The sequence below is a fragment of the Tamandua tetradactyla genome, chromosome 13 (assembly GCF_023851605.1).
Source record: "Tamandua tetradactyla isolate mTamTet1 chromosome 13, mTamTet1.pri, whole genome shotgun sequence".
Classification (NCBI taxonomy): Eukaryota; Metazoa; Chordata; class Mammalia; order Pilosa; family Myrmecophagidae; genus Tamandua; species Tamandua tetradactyla.
The window spans coordinates 53,489,171-53,509,974 of record NC_135339.1 but is presented as its reverse complement, the minus strand read 5'-3'; the positions used below and the strand labels follow the sequence as shown (position 1 = coordinate 53,509,974).

General features: G+C 39.3%; 1 protein-coding gene across 2 annotated transcripts in view; it reads left to right on the top strand.

Annotated features, from left to right (window-relative positions):
- Window positions 1-9,320: 9,320 nt before the first annotated feature.
- TNKS2 (tankyrase 2) overlaps window positions 9,321-20,804 on the top strand; it is a 72,345-nt gene continuing 60,861 nt past the window's right edge. For both annotated transcript variants that reach the window (XM_077125453.1, XM_077125452.1), the window contains exon 1: window positions 9,321-9,534. In XM_077125453.1, the coding sequence (XP_076981568.1) occupies window positions 9,336-9,534 (199 nt within the window). In that variant the 5' untranslated portion in view covers window positions 9,321-9,335. The remainder of the gene's footprint in view (window positions 9,535-20,804) is intronic.

Genomic DNA, 20,804 nt, shown 5'->3' with positions numbered 1-20,804 from the left:
GTGAACGGACATTCGAGAATAAACTTGGAATATGTCATTGGTAACAGAGTCCAGCAGGAGTTAGAAACAGGGTAAGATAATGGGTAATTGGAGCTGAAGGGATACAGACTGTGCAACAGGACTAGATACAAAAACTCAAAAATGGACAGCACAATAATACCTAATTGTAAAGTAATCATGTTAAAACACTGAATGAAGCTGCATCTGAGCTATAGGTTTTTTTGTTTGTTTGTTTGTTTGTTTTACTATTAGTATTACTTTTATTTCTTTTCTCTATATTAACATTCAATATCTTTTTCTGTTGTGTTGCTAGTTCTTCTAAACCGATGCAAATGTACTAAGAAACGATGATCATGCATCTATGTGATGACGTTCAGAATTGCTGATTGCATGTGTAGAGTGGTGTGATTTCTAAATGTTGGGTTAATTTCTTTTTTTCTGTTAATTAATAAAAAAATAAAAATAAAAATAATAGCACATATGCACTGATACAAGACAACCAATGCCCAGTCTTGAGTTAGGGATATAATCCAAGATTGTGAGAGAACTATAAAATTGTAAAGTAATAAATCCCTAGTGTAAAAGCAAAAATAATGATAATAATAATTAGTTGCTGATGTTTAAAAATTGTCAGATGTGCTGTATAAGTCTGGATTTCTGGCTTCTCTAGGGGGGAAAATTGAAAAAAATTTTTCAATTGCACACATCCAAAGTATGCAATCAATGGTTCATCACATCATCGTATAGTTGTGCATTTATCATCACAATCGATTTATTTTCTTCTTTGTGAAAAACAACATATATATAAAAAAGTAATAAATTTCAAGGACTGGGGTAGGTTGGAAAGGCCATATCCTGCTTGTAGGGGCAGCTCCTCTGTAGCTATAGTCAATTAATGCCACATGTGAATGTGGGTCCAGTAATGCCAATTTTTTTTTCAATTTCCCCCCTGGAAAAGCCAGAAATCCAGACTTCTGCAGCACAGCTGACAATTTTTAAACATCAGCAACTAATTATTATTTTTTACTTTTACAATAGGGATTTACTACTTTACAATTTTATAGTTCTCAGGCCATGAAAATGTCCAAATTAAGGCATCAAGAGGAAGATACCTTCTCTAAAGAAAGGCTGCTAGCATCCAGGGTTCCTCTGTTACATGGGAAGGCACATGGCTGGCATCTGCTGGTTCCACACTCCCAGGTTCTGTCGCTTTCAGCTCCTGGTTCTGGAGGCTTCTCTCTATGCATCTATGGGTCCTTTCTTAGCATCACCAGGGCGTTTCTCTCTTAGCTTTCCCTCTCTTGGTGTTTCCTCCTTCTATCCTCTCATAAAAGGCTTTAGTGAAGGACTAAGACCTACCTTGAATTGGGTGGGTCACATCCCAATTGAAACAACCTAACCAAAAGATCCCACCCACAATAGTTTGCACCCACAAGAAGGGATTAAAAGAATATACCATTTTCGGGGGTACCCAAGTACTTGGAGAGGGTGAGTTTGCCCTAAAAGCAGAGGATGGATCTTCCACCTCATTATTTGGGAAGAGTTGTGTCCCAGGCTCTGAAGAGGGTGGAGCACATTCCTTGGAGATTGGGGAGAGCCTGGCTGCCACCACATTATTTTGGAGGGTTGAGTGTGTGCCCCAGAGATGGCAGAGAACCTGGCTGTGGCCCCACTGCTTGGAGACGGTGGAGCTGAGAAAAAGGTGGTCTCCCAATTGTCCCCCAAGGTTGCATTCAGAAAGAGGCAGGCCACTGTATAGGCCCTTAGAAAGGGTGAGACTGCTGCTATCTAAAACCCTAAAGATAAATGGCTCTCAGACTATGAAATCTAATGGAGTTTGTCCTGCACGTTTTCAAAACTGCTTGGGTCCAGGAACAACCCCTGTGTTCCCTTCAGTTCCTTCCTGTGGAAATGGAAACATGTATCCTATGGCTGTTCCTCCTTTGTACATTGGCAGCAGATAACTTGTTACGAGTTTTTTTACAGGTCGAGAGCTAGGGGAGAATTTTGCCTTAGGACCCACCATGCCTTTAGCTGACTTTGATGAGATTTTTGTACTGTTTCTGACTTTGTATTGTTACTGAACAGGTTTAAGCTTTCTGATATTGTTATGGAATGACTGTATTTTGCATTTGGAAAGAACCAAAGGGTGAAATGTGCCAATTTGAAGCTATTATGTACCCCAGAAAAGCCATGTCCTTTAATCCTCATTCAATATTGCTGGGTGGAAACTTTTTTATTGTTTCCATGGAGATAGGACCTACTCAATTTTAATTAGATGGTTTCCATGAAAATGTGTCTCCACCCATTTAAGGTGGGGTTGCTTACTGGAGCCCTTTAAGAGGGAACCATTTTGGAAAAAGCTTTAGAGTCATTAGAATGAAAAGAAGCCACAAGAACCAACAGAATAGACAGAGCCAGGGAAGCTGTTGAAGAAGCCTAATGAAATGAAGAGAGTAAGCTAGCAGATGAGAGAGAAACCCTGAAGGCCATTGGCCTTGTTGAACCAAGGTATCTTTCCCTGGTGCCAATGAAAATTTGGACATTCTCATTGCCTTGCTTTAATTTGGACATTTTTCATAGTCTTAGAACTTTGAATTTACAACTTAATAAATTCCTCTTTTTAAAGGTTGTTCCGTTTCTGGTATGTTGCATTCCGGCAGCTTGCAAACTAGAACAGGATCCAAGGCATCTGTGGAAGTGGGTTGGGGTGGGAGGCTGGGAGGCCTGGCTGTGTCCTTGGGAGTCAGGAAGCTGTCCTAGACATGCCAAGAGGGCTCTGAGCAATGGCATGCCTGAAGTCCAAGTCTGGTCATGCTGCACCAGACTATCCTGCTGGATTTGGAGGCCCCTCAGGAGGGTCCTTCCTGCTGGTGACCCACACTGGGTTATTTGGACAAGCACAATCACCGTTTTTTTTTCATGCTTGCTGACAGGTCACCTCAAGATTAGGGGTTGACTCCTGGTGGTCCTTGGACAATTAATTTGACCAAGCTTCAACTTGCCTGGGATGGGATTTCCCTTGAACCTGGACCCTGAGGGCAGTCAGGCACTCCCAGGCCAGCTCCTGGACCCAAAGGCATTGTGGTGGCTCCTTCCCTTGCTTCCCTGAAGAGGGCAGAGAGGGGCAAGCAGACATATGGGTATCACCTCTTGTGGGAAGAGAGGATGTATGGGGCCCTGGCCTTGCTGCACATTTCATGAGAGCAGAGTTCCAGGGAGAAGTAGGCAACACACAGTCTGTTCCAGGATTTACCATGGAGACCATCCTTGAAGAGGGCAAGCTATCCACCTGGTCTGCTCTGGAATGCAGGGTGGAGGGATAGTTCCCAAGAGTCCACAGAGCCTGCCAGTCTCCCTGCCAGAGATGCTTGGTCACCACGTGTGATGGTTAATTTGTGTCCTCTTGGCTGGACAGTAGAGCCAAGTTATTTAATCAAACACCGATGTTAGTGTTGCTGGGGTGGTATTTTGTAAATGTGGTTAATACCTACAACCAGCTGACCTTAAGGAAAACATCCTTGGTAATGTGGGTGGGCCTCATCCAGTCAATTGAAGACAAAATGGGCCTTCAGGAGAAGAAATTCTGCCTCAAGACTGCAGCAGCATCTCCCGCTGAGTTTCCAGACTGCCGGCAGCCTGCCCTATATATTTAGGACTTGCTAACATGAGCCAATTTCTTAAAATAAATCCCTTGAGATTTATAAAACAAACACATAGAAAACATGTAATGTCATCCTGATCAAAAAGGGGGAAAGAAGTATAACAAATAAGGTATCAGTAGCTGAGCGAGTTCAAATAGGGTCTAGAGGCTAATCTGGAGGTCACTCTTACGCAAGCTTCAGTTAGACATTGCTACCTATCATAGCTTGCCAAATCCCAACCAAAACCATTCCTGCCAATCCTAAAGAACATCTAGGGCATTCTGTAAGATTCTACAAAGGTTCCATGCACTAGGGTAACTTTCCAGAAACCTACAACCTCCAGATGGGTCCCTGGACCAGATAAGTCCTGAAATGCAGAGAGGCCAGCCTCTCCAAAACATCAACTAGTTCTATCTCCCTATCCTTTATTATCAACAGCCCCTTCCAACAAGAAAAATTAGAATGGAAACCATAGCCCAAATACCCCTAAAGAGTGGGAGAAAAATCAAAGATGATGGTGGATTTATACAGAGAAGGCAGAGTTTAACAAATGTATATGATTGCTAAATCATTATATTGACATTTTTTTTAGTCTCCAATATCTTAGAGCAGCTAGAAGTAAAAACCTAAAATTGCGTAATTGTAACCCACACCAAACTCTGAAATCTGTTCTACAACCAATTGTTACGCTGTGCTTTGAAATGTATTGTTTTGTATATATGTTATTTTTCACAAAAAAGAAAAAAGTCGATCATGATGATAGTTACTTTATTTTATAAAAAAGTTAAATATAATTTTTTTAAATGTTACTTCATCAATAAATATTTTAGCATGAATTTCTAATAAAGTCCTTTTTTTTCTACCACAATGAACACCATTTAACCACGGTGATCTAATTAAATTAACATTAATATCCTAACATCATTTAATATCCAGTCCATAGTAAAGTATCTCCAAGTACTTCAAAAATGACTTTTTATAGTAGTTTCATAAACCATATTTTTAAAAAAATATCGTTTACAATAGCAACAAAACTAGAATGTGCAAGACCTTTACAAAGGAAATTGTAAAAATTTATTGAGATTCATTAAGGAAGGGCTAAATAAATGAAGAGATGTATCATGTTCAAGTACAGGGAGGATTTCAATATCCCTAAGAAAGCAATTGTCCCCAGATTGTTCCATAAATTGAATGCAAATCTATAAAAATCCCAAAGGGGTTTTCAAGGAACTTGAAACTCTGATTCTAAAATTTATATGGAAGAGCAAAATCTCAAAAAAAGCAAAGAAGAAGAAAGTGAGGGATTTGCACTACCAGGTATCAAAATTTATTAAAGTTATATTAACTAAGATCGTATGATATTGGATATATAAATCAATCATTGGACAGAAGTAGAGTCCAGAAACAGACTCATGAATGTATGGCAGCTTAATGTGACACTGCAGCTCTCTTCTAAAAGGAAGGAGTATTTCATAAATGGTGCTAGGGCAATTTGTTATCCATATGGAGAAAAAAGACTGGAAATTGAATACCCCAAAATCAAGTTCAGAAGGATAAAAGACTTAAATGTGAAAGGCAAAACTTTAAACTTTTAGAATAAAATAAAGACTCTCTTTATGATTTGGGGGCAAGGGAGAATTTCTTAAACACACACACACAAACTCGAAACAAAAAGATTTATAAATTCAACTATATTAAAATTGAGACATCTTTTCACTGAGAAAATTAAAAAAACAAACTAGAAACACAAACAAGATGTTTTTAACACATGTAACTGACATAGGATTAGTGTACAGAATATAAAGAACTCCTACCAATCAATAGAAAAAAGCAAATAAGCCAATAGAAAAATTGGCAAATGACCTGAATAGGCATTTTACCATAAAAGAAATACAAATAGTCATTAAACGTATGAAAAGATATTCAACTTAATTTGCTATTTTAAAAACTACAGACTAAGGCCTCTTTGAGATATCATTTTACTGATAGATTATTGGAAAAATTAAGATCACATTGCCCTGGGCTAATGAGAGCAGATCAACAAAAACTCCTACGGGCTGCTGAGCTGCATGTACAATACAACCATCTCTTTGAAAAGCAATTTGGTATTACTTTGTAAAATGAACATTCACATTCCCTATGACTCAGCAATTACACTCCTAGGTAGTTCTATTCTAGTGTTTGTTAAGTTGTAGGAATGCAATATACCAGAAATAGAAAAGCTTTTAAAAGGGAATTTAATAAGTTATAAGTTTACAGTTCTAAGGCCATAAATATGTCCAAAGGCATTCAGAGAAAGATAGCTGAAGGAAGGCTGATCTGGGAAACCATGTGGCTGGCATCTGTCAATTCTTGTTCTAGATTTGTTGCTTCCAGCTTCTGACACCAGTGGTTTCCTCTCTAAATGTCTGTGGTCCTTCACTTAGTTCCTATGGGACACAAATCTGGGTTCTGGCTTACTTAGCATTTCACGGGAAGGTACATGGTGAAGTAAGCTGGGATCTGCCCATGTCTAGGAATCTGCTCTCTCTGTCAGCACTCCAAGCATCTCCAAACATTCATGTTTCTGTCAGCTATGAAGCAACTATACTTCAAGCATCTTAATGTGAGGTTTCTTCAGAATGTTTCCCCTTTTAAAGGATTCGAGTGAACTAATCAAGACCCATCCTGAATGGGTGGAGTCACCTCCATCTAAACAAAAGGCCACACACAATGGGCACGACACATCTCCATGGAGATAATCTAATAAAAAATCCCCACCCTACAGTGTTGTGTCAGTTCGAAAATATTATGTACTCCAGAAAAGCCATGTTTTAATCCTGAGCCAATTTTGTGGAACAGCAGTTTCTTTTAATCCACATTCAGCACCGTAAATTGGGACTTGATTAGATTATCTTCGTGGCGTTGTGGCACGCCCAATTGTGGGTATTAACTTTTGATTAAGATGGAGATGTGACTCCACCCATTGCAGGTGGGTCTTGATTAGTTTAATGGAATCCTTTAAAAGAGGAAACATTTTGGAGAGAGTCAGAAACAACAAAGCTGACAGGAAGGACAGAGAGAACCAACAGAGACTTTGGAGCAGAGCCTAGAGAAATAACAGAAGCCTCAGAGCTGACAGAAACTTCACAGCAGAGCTAACACAGATGCGGACACATGGAGAACAGAGACATGGATGTTTGGAGATGCTTCAAGCCCAGTAGATGTTGATATTAAGCAAGCCAGAGATATTATGAGATATTAAGCAAGCCAGAACCTGGGGAGAGCCAAGGGAAGCCAAGAGATGAAAGCCAGCCCTGGAGAAGTAAAGTGAGGAACCCCCACAGGAACAGAGGCTGAAAGCAACAGAGCCCAAAGCAAGGGACCAGTTGTGCTTTCCCAACTGACAGAGGTGTTGCAGATGCATCAGTCTTTCATGAATTAAGGCATCTTTCCCTGGATGCCTTAATCTGGACATTTCCACAGGCTTAGAACTGTGAACTTGTAATTTACTAAATCCCCCTTTATAAAAGCCATTCCAGATCTCGTAAAATGCATTCTGGCAGCTTGCAAACCAACACAAGTATTGAATCAGGATTAAAAGAAACAGCTGGGGCAGGCTGAGTGGCTCAGCAGGCAGAGCTCTCGTCTGCCATTCCGGAGACTGGGTTCGATTCCCCGTACCTGCCCCCCAGCCACACTAAGATTGGATCAGGAAATAAGACATGGCTTTTTTCTGGGATACATAGGTGGATCTTGATTAGTTTAATGGAATCCTTTAAATAGTTTCAAACCAGCGCACAATAGTATTTTTTCCAACATTTGAGAGGTGAATATTGTTTGTTTTATGAATCTTTTGTTTCACATATGTGTGTTCAATGGTAGAAGACATTAACTGTATTTCCTGTATCACAAGTAGTGGTCAAAATGTTTCAAAACCACTCACTAAATTCTTGCACGAGTGTACCAGGAGAATGTGTAAGAATGTTCATAACATCACTTTTCATAATAACAAAAAAACTGGGAACAGCCCAAATATCCAATAGGATTGTAAATTTTTTGTATATTCACAGAATGCAACACTACAAAATAATGAAAATGCCTAAATGAGTCATGAACATTTCCTTAAGCAAAAAAAGACCACAAAGACCTACATTTTATAAAGCACGAAAAGCAAAATTGAACAATATTTCTTTAGGTATAGAAACATGACAAGGGAATGATAAACACAAATTAATAAATGATAAAAATTGGGAATATATTTGGCAAGGAAAGGAAACGGGGAAATGTAATGATAGACACAGATATTGACAGTGTTCTAATAGTAGGTGGATTCATGGGTATTCATTTTATTAATAGGCAACATAAATTTATGCTATATATAGTGTTTTGTTCATGTATAAGTCACGTATTTATTTAAATGCTTAAAAATAAAATGCAGTTCTCCTCTCTCACGGCACAGTAGTGACTCACACTCCCATACAAAAACTGGATTTCCTGAGACGCAGGTTAAGAAGCACAAGGGGAAATGTCAACCTGCCAAAGGTCAACACGTATCATTTCGTGTAAGCATACCTCTTTCAAAATCTCAGCTTCTTGAGGCAAAATACATGATCACGTAACACTACCTTACGCGTCTAAATTAAACTACTTTTCTTGGGCTTGTCAGTAACAGAAAAAAAAATTACACTCAAGAAAAGCCTTTTTGCCAGTGCTTTTACACCAGGTACATCCGAATCTCAGTCATGTCAACCACAATACTGATCTAGGAACGGGCTGTTTAGTCCGTCCTGAGCTAATAACTGTGGGAAGAGTAATTAATCAGAGCCATCCCTCCCAAGTATTAATTCAGAACTGGAATAAACTTTCATTGTTATCCTAGTTTCCTTTAAATTATCTTGGGGCAGCTCATCCAAACTTCTCATTGAGTGAACAACTGCTTTCTGAGAAATGGCTTACAAGAAAAAACTGTTTTTTTTTGTAAAAAGCAGTTGCGCGGATGGAAAGAGACGCAGAAAAGAAAACGGAAAACAAACCTTCCAGAAGAAAGGGGTTGTAGAAACTCAAAAAAGGGGGGGGGGGGGGGCAAATTTTCCATACTAAAATTTCCAAAAGAATATACAAGATTCCTGGGTCGCGACAAAACTTTCAAGGGCTCTTTTTCACTGTAATCACAGTAAGGAAAATCAACTCAGAAAGTTCACGTATTTAAAAAAGACAATAAATCGGGCCATTCCTCTTCAGCGAAAATCTACCGCAAAGATGGCGGTAGGACGAAGACCCTCTTGCCCCCGCAGCCGCGGCTCGCCTTACATTTCCCACAATCCCCTCCGCGAAGCCCTGGTCCCTGAAACCTTCCTGGCCAATCTGCGGCCACTGCGCACGCTCGGGAGCGACGTCAACGTGCGCTCCCGGAGCCCAGCGGAGCTGGCTGGAGAGGCCCTGCCAGCTTCCGCCGCCGCGTCGCTTCGGGGCTCGGGCGGCGGGTTCGCGCTGCCTCGGCCACCGTGGGGTAGCCCGGGATCGCGGGGCCTGGCAGGCGGCGCGCGGCGGCGCGGCCATGGGACTGCGGCGGGGTCGGTGACAGCAGGGAACCGAGAGGCCCGGGCCCTGAGCGCGTCTCCTCCCGGGGGCCTCGCCCTCCTGCTCGCGGGGCCGGGGCTCCTGCTGCCGTTGCTGGCGCTGCTGCTGGTGGCGGCGGCGGCCAGGATCATGTCGGGCCGCCGCTGTGCCGGTGGGGGCGCGGCCTGCTCGGGCGTGGCGGCTGAGGCCGTAGAGCCGGCTGCTCGCGAGTTGTTCGAGGCGTGCCGCAACGGGGACGTGGAACGAGTCAAGAGGTTGGTGACGCCCGAAAAGGTGAACAGCCGTGACACGGCGGGCAGGAAGTCCACCCCGCTCCACTTCGCCGCAGGTAACCGAGGCCAGCGTTCTCTCACTTCGCTCGGGACCCCACCTGCGCTTCCGCCCGTGGCTCGGGGCTCTCAGGCCATTAAACCGGACAACCAGTGCTCTTCTGCTCCCAGTCTTTTCTCCTAAAGACATCTGTCCTGGAGCTCTCGCTCTCGTCGAGTGGGAATTAAGGAAATTGAGGGTAGAAGACGAGCGTGTCGCACTCACTGGAAGTTCTTTTGTTTTGTTTTGCTTTGTTTGGTTTTACAGTATCAACAATACCTGTTCCAACTTCCGGTCTTGTTGCCCTAAAAGGCCCTACACACAAAAAAGAGTAAGAGTAGTATATCTTGTGATTTGAAAGGCAAGTTATCTCCAAAAGCTGTCGTTTTTTTCTGATAAGTTCCAGTATAATTTATCAATCCTCTGGGTTAAACTCCTAAGGACGTTGTAAAATCAAGGATATAATTTAGGGCGTAATATCTTTATTGGCCATTGACACATTGGTATTATTGGTTTATCAGAATAGCCAATCATTAGCAAGGTTCTGGAGAGACTAGAACTGAGAACAGGCAAGTTTTGGGGAACTGAGATTTAATTTAGGCTGGGAGGAAAGTAGAATGAGAGGAAAGATGGTGCAGGTACTTTAGCTTGGGTCTGGAATTTAGGTTGGAACTAACCTTACTCCATTCTCAGATTTGGGTCGTTTGCATTACTTTCTTGTAGTATTTTTTATTAGGTTCACTTTACATCTAAGCATATTAAATTTAATTGAAGAATTTGAAAGAACCAGTGTGAGGACACTCAGATTATTTCCGAATAGCATTTATACTTTTCGCTTTGAAGAAAGATTGTGCCTATATCTAAACCTCAAGTGAGCCAAGTGTGAGTGAAAGTGGGAGTAGGTTCTCATACCTCTGATAATCCTAATTTTTTTTTTATTTCTTGTATTACATGATTGATTAAGATGATATTTTTAAAAAGCAGAAGGATACGTTTTTGAGCAGTCCCATTTTGGGTTACAGGCGTTGCTTTTACACTTTGTACCACTTAAAAATTTGTTTACTTTAACCTGGTCTCATTTTAAAATGTGAATAATATCAGGAGGTATGTGCTTTCTTGATCAGTTGCACTTTTGTTGGCTTCCCTTTGTAAAGTCTCTTTGAGAGGGAAGGTTTGATGGACTGTTCTGTTGGCGCTATACCAGCAATAACTGATGGGCAATGGACAGGAAAAGGAGAAAAGTACTAAAATCAAATCTCACTTCTTTAGTCATTTTTCCTGAAATTTTGGTGGTCACCACTGCCTTAACTCAGCTAATTTAACTGTCCTGTTTGACCGTGTAATCAACATTTAAATGACTGATTTGGCAAACTGTCAGGACCAGCTGGTACATAATCCAAAGAATAATGTTACCTAGATTGTGTACACTTGATCTGTTGGATAAAAATAACCAAGGAAGATCTTGGTTGCTTCCTTTCAAGAATTTGGTGCATTAATGAGTTCATATCTGAAAATAGTAATATTTAGAGGTTAAAGGTTATGGGATTAGCATCTTATTGACTTTGCTCCCCACCCACCCCCAGCTCTGTCCCAGTATTTCAAGGCACCTTTTCCATATATTTCATGTTGCTCAGATTGAAATGGAAAACATAATATTTAAGAACCTTTAGAACCAACCCACCCCTACAGTTTATGCAAATTATCAAGCACAGGTTATAAGGTTGATAAATTAAAAATTATTAAGGGGTCTACACATTCAACCAGAAGCATTAAAAGTCCTGCTTTTAAGCCCATGTGTATGAGACTTTTTTTAAGAACAGTTTTGTAAATTCATTCTAAATTAATTGGATTAATGAGAGAGAACCTGTTTTCCTAATTTTTAAGTAAGTGCATCCAGCTGCATTTTTCTCTTACTGTACCAAAAATACATTTTATAATCTCATTTGTAATTATCAGTCATGTCAGTGTGTAAGCAATTTATTGTGTTTGTATGTATAAAATATGTTTTGAAAAAGATTATGCTTTTTTAATTTTTTAGCCATTCAAAGTTTGGAGGTTTTATTGGTGGGGGGGCATGCTTTTGGTTGTTTTGTTTTGATTCCCAGGAAACATTAGGAGTGTGAGATTTTTGCAGACCACAGAAGATGAGTCATGATAAAAAAACAGTTTAGAAAAAATTTGACCTGTTTCATCTAAAATATTTAGTTCGATTAAAAGAATAATCAGTTCTATTATTAATAGGATTAAGTTCTAGTAATGAAAAAGGTCATCAACATAAAAATTAATAGGGATTTTTCTTCCATTGGTTGTTTTTTGTAATTGAACCAGATTATACACTTTTCTTCTAGATAAGTATGATTTGAGAAATCATTTGTTATGAGAAAAATTAATCTGAAAATTGTTTCTTCTTCAGTCCACCCCCACCCCATCCTTACTTACAGGCTAAGAACAATTTTTTTTATAGATCACAAAACTTGTAGAGGCAAATTGATGGTAGGGAGGCTGCAGTTCTAATGTTGCTAAAAGCAGAAGCATCTTATGTTCTTTACGTCGTAATCCCCAAGAAAACAGCAGATTTCAGTGAAGGAAACTGCTTCTCTGAATCTATTTCTGAAAAATAAAGAAGAGATGACAGAAACTTTGAAAGAAAGTCATCTTGATGTCCGTTAGCAAATAAACACATAGCATTCCCTAAAATTTAAGAACTCGGAAGGGGTTGGTGGTAGTAAGCATTCCATGGCTTGAGAATTTTAAATATTCTTCAGGGGGTGGAGAAATATTATTCAGTAGAAAAAAATGTAAAATCTTGTATTAGGTTCAAGAAATTCAGGGATGTTGATGGTAGAAAAAGGTGGTATTTTTGATATGTTGTGGAGAATGACAAGTTGAAAAAGAACTTGTGGCATTCTAGCTAAATAAGGTAAATAAGGTAAAACTTTAGGGCTGTATTTGTAGTATGCCACTCAGGCCGTGGGAGGTAGCTCCATGTACATTGGCCCTGTCAGGCTAAACTTAGATTATTATTGTATTGTATGAATTGGATATAAGAGGAATTTTGTTGAGAGGAGGGAAGAAAAAATAGAACATCTGGAATTTATGCAAGCAACAGATAAGAAAATTAGAGTTGCTTGTTCTGGAGATACAAGAAGACTAAGATTAAACCATATTACTGTTCTCACTTATATGGAAGACTGTAGAAAAGCAAGTGGATATGATTTGTGTGGCTTCTGCACAAACTAGGACCAGTAAAAGGTAGAAGGTTACAAGAGATCAGACTGCCTTTAAATCTATTCAGCCAAGGAACTGGCTGTAAATATCCAAGGTGTGGTTGGTTTGGCATCTTTCAGAGATGTTATAGAATGGATTTCTGCATAGGATGGGATATACTGACCAACAAGTCAGAATCTAAGTGGTACAAGAAAGTGAAATGATTCCCCCAATGATATAATTGAAGGTTTTTGACCACTTAGCTAGCCAAAGATATAATAGCTTTTGTGATTGCCATTCGTATTCTTTCCCAAAATTGTGGTATTGAAAACCTCCAGTAATCTTTCAGTTTATTTCATTCCATCATAAATAAGAAAGATGCACAAAATGTATCCATACTCCCTACCCAGGACTACAAATATAGATTATTATGTCCAGAATTGGTTTTTGCTATAGGATGTAGTTAAATCTTTCATCAGCATAAAACCCAATATTAAACAAAGACCTGTGTATTCAAGGCCACCTAAAAGAATTTTGGAACATCACATCACCCGGTATATTATTAAGCCTTGAGCTATATCTTTTTTTCTCAAGGTATATAAGATACACATATAGAGGTAGGCAGTTGACTTCAGAACTAACTAGTTTTACTTACTCATTTCAGTACTTCTCCATGCAGATTGTCAGCATTATATCACCCCAAAAGTCACGGTGTTTTCCTTTGCAAGTTTCTCCTAGTCAGGCCAGACAGTGTTTCTTTCCGAAGTTTTGAGGTTTAGTTGTGAGGGTCAAAGATTTATCCCCTGGATTCCTCATTCTCAAGAAGTATGTGTGGAAAACACCTTTTCTGGAATTTAGTAAACTAAAGTTAGTAAATGAAAAGTTTAAAACAACATCTCTCAGAAAAATCTGTCAACAAGAATCCTGGCTAGAAAGTTGAAGATTACTTTCTTATACATTCCCATCTCCCAGACCACAGGAGATTTCTGTTTCATGGCATTGGTTGACACTTTCTGATTCTGAACTTTTCCTTTGGATACATCCCTATGTAACACCAGCCTATACTTAGATTGTGTCATCAATGGTCCATTTCACCTTTGGGCCCTAAAAGAGAGGAGGAAATAGCATTCAGTGAAACTTCTTGAGTCTAAGTTGATTTCTCTGTAGGATTTCTACCTCCTTGCAGCTTCTTGGAAGCCATTCAGAGATGAAAGCATGTTTCCAGTATAGCAGCAAAATGTGAAACTGTTAACAATAGTCATGATTGGCAAGACAGTTCCTGGGAGTGCTGAAGTTGAATGCATCTAGAGCTTAATGAAACTTGGCGAGAAGGAAATCGAATAGACCGCTTTTCTGTGGTTATGAATTGGCAACTCCATGTTCTCTGAGGGTCCTTTGCTTAGTGACCTGTTCCAACAAAACATTAGGCATTCATTAAACAATATTTTATCACTCCCTACTATATGCCAGACACTGGTCTTGGCCTTAAATAAACAGAAGTGAAAAAGACACAATATCTGCCATTAAGTGACATATGGTTTATTCGTCAGCAAATCTACCTTCCTAAAAGGCCTTCTGTCCTTCACTATCAGTGCTTTATAGTAAGTTCAAATTTAGTGTATGAGTTCATCAAGATTTTCACATGCAGAACAATTTTGAAGATGGGTGCTCTTCCATAATTATAAAATAAAATAACGTGTGTCTTGCGTGTCCATGATAACAATTTCAGACTACTGATTCTTTTGTAAAGAGATCCTTAGGCTTTTGAGATTGGCATTGAATATAAGAATATGCTTATTCTGTCGAGAACATGATCGGAATACACTCAGCAAAGCTACTTTTTTTTTTTGAAGAAATGGGTACTTAACGAAAGAGCTTTGAACTATTCTTGAGATCATAAGAATGGGGATTTCATCGGGTATTAGCCCTCAGTTTGGGAATCATCTTAATTTTAAAAGTTTTGCCAAACTCTCAACAGTGAGATACTTTAAATTTTAAATAGCTGCCCACTGGCCCCCTTTATATAATTTCCTTTAGTGACAAGAAGTGGCATTTAAAATCTCAGACTCTTTCTTCATCAACTGTCTCAGAATAACAATATGACATCCATCCACATATGGTAATCTTTACAATATGACTTTGAAAACATGCTGATCTCTGCTGTGAGAGTCTCCAGAGCAGTCTCAGACATTTTATTGGCTAGGGGAACCATGTTGATACAAACTCACTAAAGTAAAAATCATTTGTGTTTTGGAGTGTGGGTAAGTTTATAGATATAATAACTTGACCTATTCTATCCATATCTCTTTCTCAGCTAAATCCTCAATTTCACTATTTAATCATAAAAGTCAATGTTGAATCTCTCTCTACAATTAAGCAACTGTCTTCTTTTCCCAGTGATATTTTGACAAAAGGATACACTTGATCTTTCTTCAGCTAATCACTAACCCTGTAGAACAACCATCTTTGTAGTTGACACTCTGTTGTGACAAATAGATGTTCAATTTCTGGGCTGTTTCTGTTTCCACCTAATTCTCTTTTTTTGGTAGAGTTAGCTTGTGAGTCACCATTTTGATTACCTCAACTAGGCTAATTACACTGATTGTGATGCTTCTTCTAAAAGTGCTTGGTACATCAAATAACTTTGGAAGGAGACAAGTACTTTTACTCAGTTTTCTTTATTCTGATTCCTTTTCTCTTACTCTCCTATTTAAGAAGTCCTGAAAGCATTTCCTCATGGGGGCTTCTTGCATCCTCTGGGCAGTGATAAGGAAGACTTGAGTCCTGGTGTAGTTATAATAGGTTTGACTTTTCCCTCTTTAAAATTTTCCTACTTGGCTTCTGCAGTGCCATTCTTCGTTAGTTTTAATTCTGTCTCCTTTTCTCATACCATGATGTGTTAATTCAGCAAATGTTTATCAACATATTGCTATGTGAAGGATACTGGGGAAGTAAAACTAAGATAGGCATGGCTACTGCCCTTTATGGAACATAACAGTCCCAGAGATAAGTAAGCATTAATTACAAATTTTGATAAGTGCCAGGGGATACTGCTGTGAACAGCAGAGACAAAAATCTCTGCTTTTATAAAAGCAAGTTTGTTTTCTACTGGGATATGGGGAAAGAGACTAAAGAAATAGCTAGTGTTAAGATAGAAAATAATGTGGGTGGGCTCAATGGGCTGTTTTAGATAGAGCGATCAGGGATGACCTCCTTAAGCTTGTAACATTTAAACAGATTTAACAGTGAGTAAAGGCATGGGATAAAAAGAGCAAGAGAAAAACATTCTAAGCAGAAAGGCAGCATGAACCAAGTCCCTGAAGCATTTTTTTACATACTTAATGAATTGAAGGAAAGCTAGATCATAGTTGGGAAAGGAAAGATTGGTATGAAATGAGTCCTAGAGAAGTAGGTGAGGGCAAGCTCATGCAAGGAACTTTGTAGGTCACAAGCAGAGTGAATTTTATTCTGAGAGCATCAGTAGGAAACCAATAAATTACTTTAAACAGAGGTATACTGTTTTTAAAAGGTCATTGGGGACAAAAGTGGACTTGAGAGCCTGCCTGCATAGGAGACTGTTGCAGTAGTCCAAGCTGGAGGTACTGGTGGTTGGATTAGGAGTTTGAAATGCCTTTCAAATATCCAGGGGAAGATCTGTCCAGTAAGAGTCTGAAATTCAACCTGGGAGAAGTCTAGCCTAGAGATTTAAATTTGGGGATTGTATGTCTCAGGTAGCATCTAAAGCCATAGATATAGATAAGATCACTTGAGAAGGGAAAAGAGGGTGGAGAACTGAGTCTTGAGGAATCCCAGCATTTTAGAAATTTGGTAGAGGAAGCAAAAAGCCCCCAGTGAGGTATGACATGTCCAAAACTTAAACTCATCTTCTCCCACAAGTCTGTTTAATCTGTAGCCTTCCCCATGTCAGTTGATGGCACTTCCACTCCTCCATTACTCAGTCAAAAAACCTTGGGGTCATCTGTAACTTCTTTCTCTCTATCTCCCTTTTTCCCCTCCTCCCTCTTCTCCCTCTCTGTTTTCTTCCACCCCACCTTTCTGTTGGATCTACCTTCAAAGTATCCAGTCTACCACTTACCATTACTCCAACCAGTACCACCTGACCCAAACTATCATATAATTTCTCACGTACTCCTACCCATAACCCCCTACTGTCTAGTCTCAACACAGCAGACAGGCTGCTTTTGAAATCTGCACTCATCAGTGCAAAATCCTTCAGTGACTCTCCATTTTCCTTAGAGGAAAAAAAGCCAATATTTTTACAGTGGCTCCCAAGACTTTCTACCTGGTCCTTGATATTTCTAACTTCATCTCCTACTTTTAACTATTTCTCACTTTGTTCCTGCTACTCTGGTCTCCTTACTGTTGGCCAGTGAGGCTGACTTCCTCATTTTCTTCAAATCTTTGATCAAATGTCATCGTCTCAGTGGGGTGACTGCCCTATTTAACATAGCTACCCACCCCCTCCCCACACATGCACATGCTGATCACTCCTTATTCTGCTCTTCTTTTTCTAATAACATTCTAACATTCTTATTTTTTATATTTGTTGGCCATCTCTCCCGTTTCCAAGGGATTTGCTCTTTTTTTTCCCAATAGTGTATCAGTTACCGAGAAGAGCATCTAGCACATAATAAATGATCATTTGTTAAATGAATGAATGAAACAGGAGGAAAACCAGGAAAGTGATATGTCCTGGTATTTGGGAGAGAATGTTTCAGGAAGGAGGGAGTAAACCAGGAGAGTGAGATGTCACAGAAGCTTGGGAAGAGTGTTTTCAGGAAGGGAGGAGTGGTCAGTTATCGAATATTACTGAGAGTTTTTATCAAATGTCAGAAATATGCACTTTGGATTTGGCAGTATGTAGATTGTAGGTAACCTTTGAGAAAGAAGTCAGATTGGATTTGGGAGAAGAGTGAATAAGATAGAAAAGAATTGGGGACAACTTTTAGAGATTTGGTTATGCAGGAGAGCAGAAACATAAAAATGTTCTGGGAGAATATTTTTTATAAAATGGGATTAGGACATGTTTACTGTTAGTAATGATGTGGTAGAGAGGGAGAGATTAATGGTAGGAGTGTGGTGGCAAGAGGATCAGGGACCTTCAGAAAAGGTACTAAAGTGTGCAAGGTAAGAAGAGATTGCTCCTTGATAAAAAGTACACTTCTTTCAACAAAGCGGGTAGAAAATTAATAGTCTCTGGTCAACTTCGTTCATCTTCATACACAGCTTCAAATACCATCTTTACGGTAATGACTTCAAAATGTATGTTTCCAAGAGGGTGTAAGGATAGTTCAGTGATAGAATTCTCACCTGCTGTGCAGGAGACCCGGGTTCGATTTCCGACCTATGCACTTCCACCGCCAAAAAAAGAAATTCAACAAATGTTGCTACAATAATGGGATAGTTACATGAAAAAAAGAATGAAATGTGACCCCCTACCATACAGCATACCAAAAAAAAGTGTGTGTTTCCAGTCTAGACTGGTTTCCTGAGCTGCAGTGACCACAAAACCCTCTACTTAATGGACATTTGTCCCACAGACATCTCAAACAAAGTTATAAAAACAACTTTTCTTATTCCATAAAAACTCCTGTTTTTTTCTGTATCTCAGAAATCTGACTGTCATCCTCATCCCTTCTCTCTTTTCTCCAAATTAAGAAAGTCATCTAATTCCTGTTAATTTTTCTCTTCTAATTCTCTCATTAGTTCCTCCTGGCAGCATTGTGTTCAGTATCAAAAGATTGGAAACAGCAGTCTGTTTGTGAGAAAGGAACTGTTTAGACTGTGGGACTTCCAACCAATAAAATACTGTGCAGCCACAAGCAGGATTGAGGAGCTTCTTTATGTACTAGAAATGATATCTAGGAAATTTTTAGAATTTAAAAAGAAAAATGCTGAATAGTTTTTTTAAAATAAATATTAATAGGTATTTGCATGTATATTCATAAAATAATTTTGGAAATATATGCAAAGAAACTAATCAGAAGGAAGGGAACTGGGAGACTGGGCATAGAGATGGAAGGAAGACTAGACAGTACCCCCTTTTTACTAACCATGTGAATATTACTTATCTTATTCACATGAACTATGTGATTGTAAGCTATCCTAACTACCAAATTCACTTTCATTTTGGTTGTCATCATTTCTCATATGAACTCTTGCATTAGCTATCTAAATTCTTAAGTATATATCTAGCTCCCATCTCTCTCTAGTCAATTCATTTATCCACACTATTTCCAAGGTGATCTCTCTAAAAAAGCAAAATAATGGACTCATGGCTACTGATGTGTTGTAATGGTATTTTTCAAACTTTTTCTAAGAGGTATATCAGGGATAGAGAAATATCTACTTTTGGTTCTTTGTGAAGGAGAGGAAGATTCAACCAGAATAGTTATTTGAATTAATTCAGTTCAGTGAATTTGCAACTCTGTGAATACCAACTATGTGTGATGCATTTGGGTATTTAGCAGTTTTGAACATGGTATAAATTGAAATCCTATGTACAATTTCATATCTGCTGCTTGAAAACAGTGAAAAACACCAGTTTAAGGGAAAAGGCCCATCAGCTTTAGCATGATATACAAGGTTCTTCCTGATCTGACATTAGCCTATGTTCTAGTTTGCTAGTTGCTGGAATGCAGTATACAAGAAGCAGAACAGCTTTTAAAAGGGGGAATTTATTAAGTTGCAAGCTCACAGTTCTAGGCCATGAAATTGTCCCAATTAAAGCAGTCTACAAAAATGTCCAAATTAAGTTACCAACAAGAGGTTACCTTCACTCAAGAAAGGCTGATGAAGTTCAGGATTTCTCTCTCAACTGGAAAGGCACATGGCGATGTCTGCTAGCTTTCTCTCCAAGCTTCTTGTTTCATGAAGCTCTCCCGGGGCATTTGCCGCCTTTGTCTCCAAAGGTCTCTGACTGTGTGGGCTCTCATGGCTCTCGTGGCTCTCTTTTGGCTCTCTTTTGGCTCTCCTGTGGCTCTCAAGCTTTTTCCAAAATGCTTCCTCTTTTAAAGGCTTCCAGTCAACTAATCAAGACCCACCTGGAATGGGTGGAGTCACATCTCCCTTTAAACAAGTTAATTCCCCAGGTGGGCAATGGGTGGCTCATTGGCAGAGTTCTCGCCTGCCATGCCGGAGACCTGGGTTCAATTCCCGGTACTGCCCCTGCAAAAAAAAAAAGAAAGAAAGAAAGAAAGAAAGTTAATACCCACAATTGGGTGAGTCACATCTCTGTGGAATTAACTAATCAAGTTACAGTCTACAGTAAAGAATAAGGATTAAACAAAACGGCTGCTTCCACAAGATGGATCAGGATTAAAACAGCTTTTCTAGGGTACGTTATCTTTTCAAACCAGTACATCCTACCTTGGCGTTCTGCTTCCTATTATAAATTATTTGTGCTTTCATTCCCCTTTGCCTATGTGTGTTTTATTTCCTCTACTTGGACTTGAATGCCCTTCCCTTGCTTGGTACCCCCCCCCCAACTTTCTCATTATTCGTGTAATAATCCCTTCTAATTTACCTATTTCCTCCTTCACTTAATAATCCTTCACTTAATTGTTCTGTAAATTTAGCTCAGGTGTCACCTCTGGACTCTCTTCTTCAATAGTCCTCATTCTCTGCTTTCCCCCAATTCAGTATTCCCTTCTTTGAGTTATACTAGTACTTTATATATATCTCTATTGTAGCAGTTATATTGTATTGCAATTACTGGCTCTTACCTGTTTATCCACATCTTAGATTGTGAGCTCTTTGTGTGTAGGGAGATGAATATCTTTGTATCTTTGTATCCGCAGAGTCCAAAGCACTATTAAAACTAAAAACAAAAAAAAAAAACCCAACAATCTCTTCAAAGGTCTTTAACTCCTCCTGTAACTGCAACCCCAGGTATCAAGCTTGAAAGACTATACCTTTGCTCTCTCTCTCCACTCCTACTCTAGTCTTCTTAAAAGGACTATATCAAGGCTTGGTGATTTTAAGAATATCCTTGTGAAATTTTGGATGAGTAAGAAGGTCCTTTTCTCCTTCCCCAAAACACATATTCCTCCTCATCTGCTT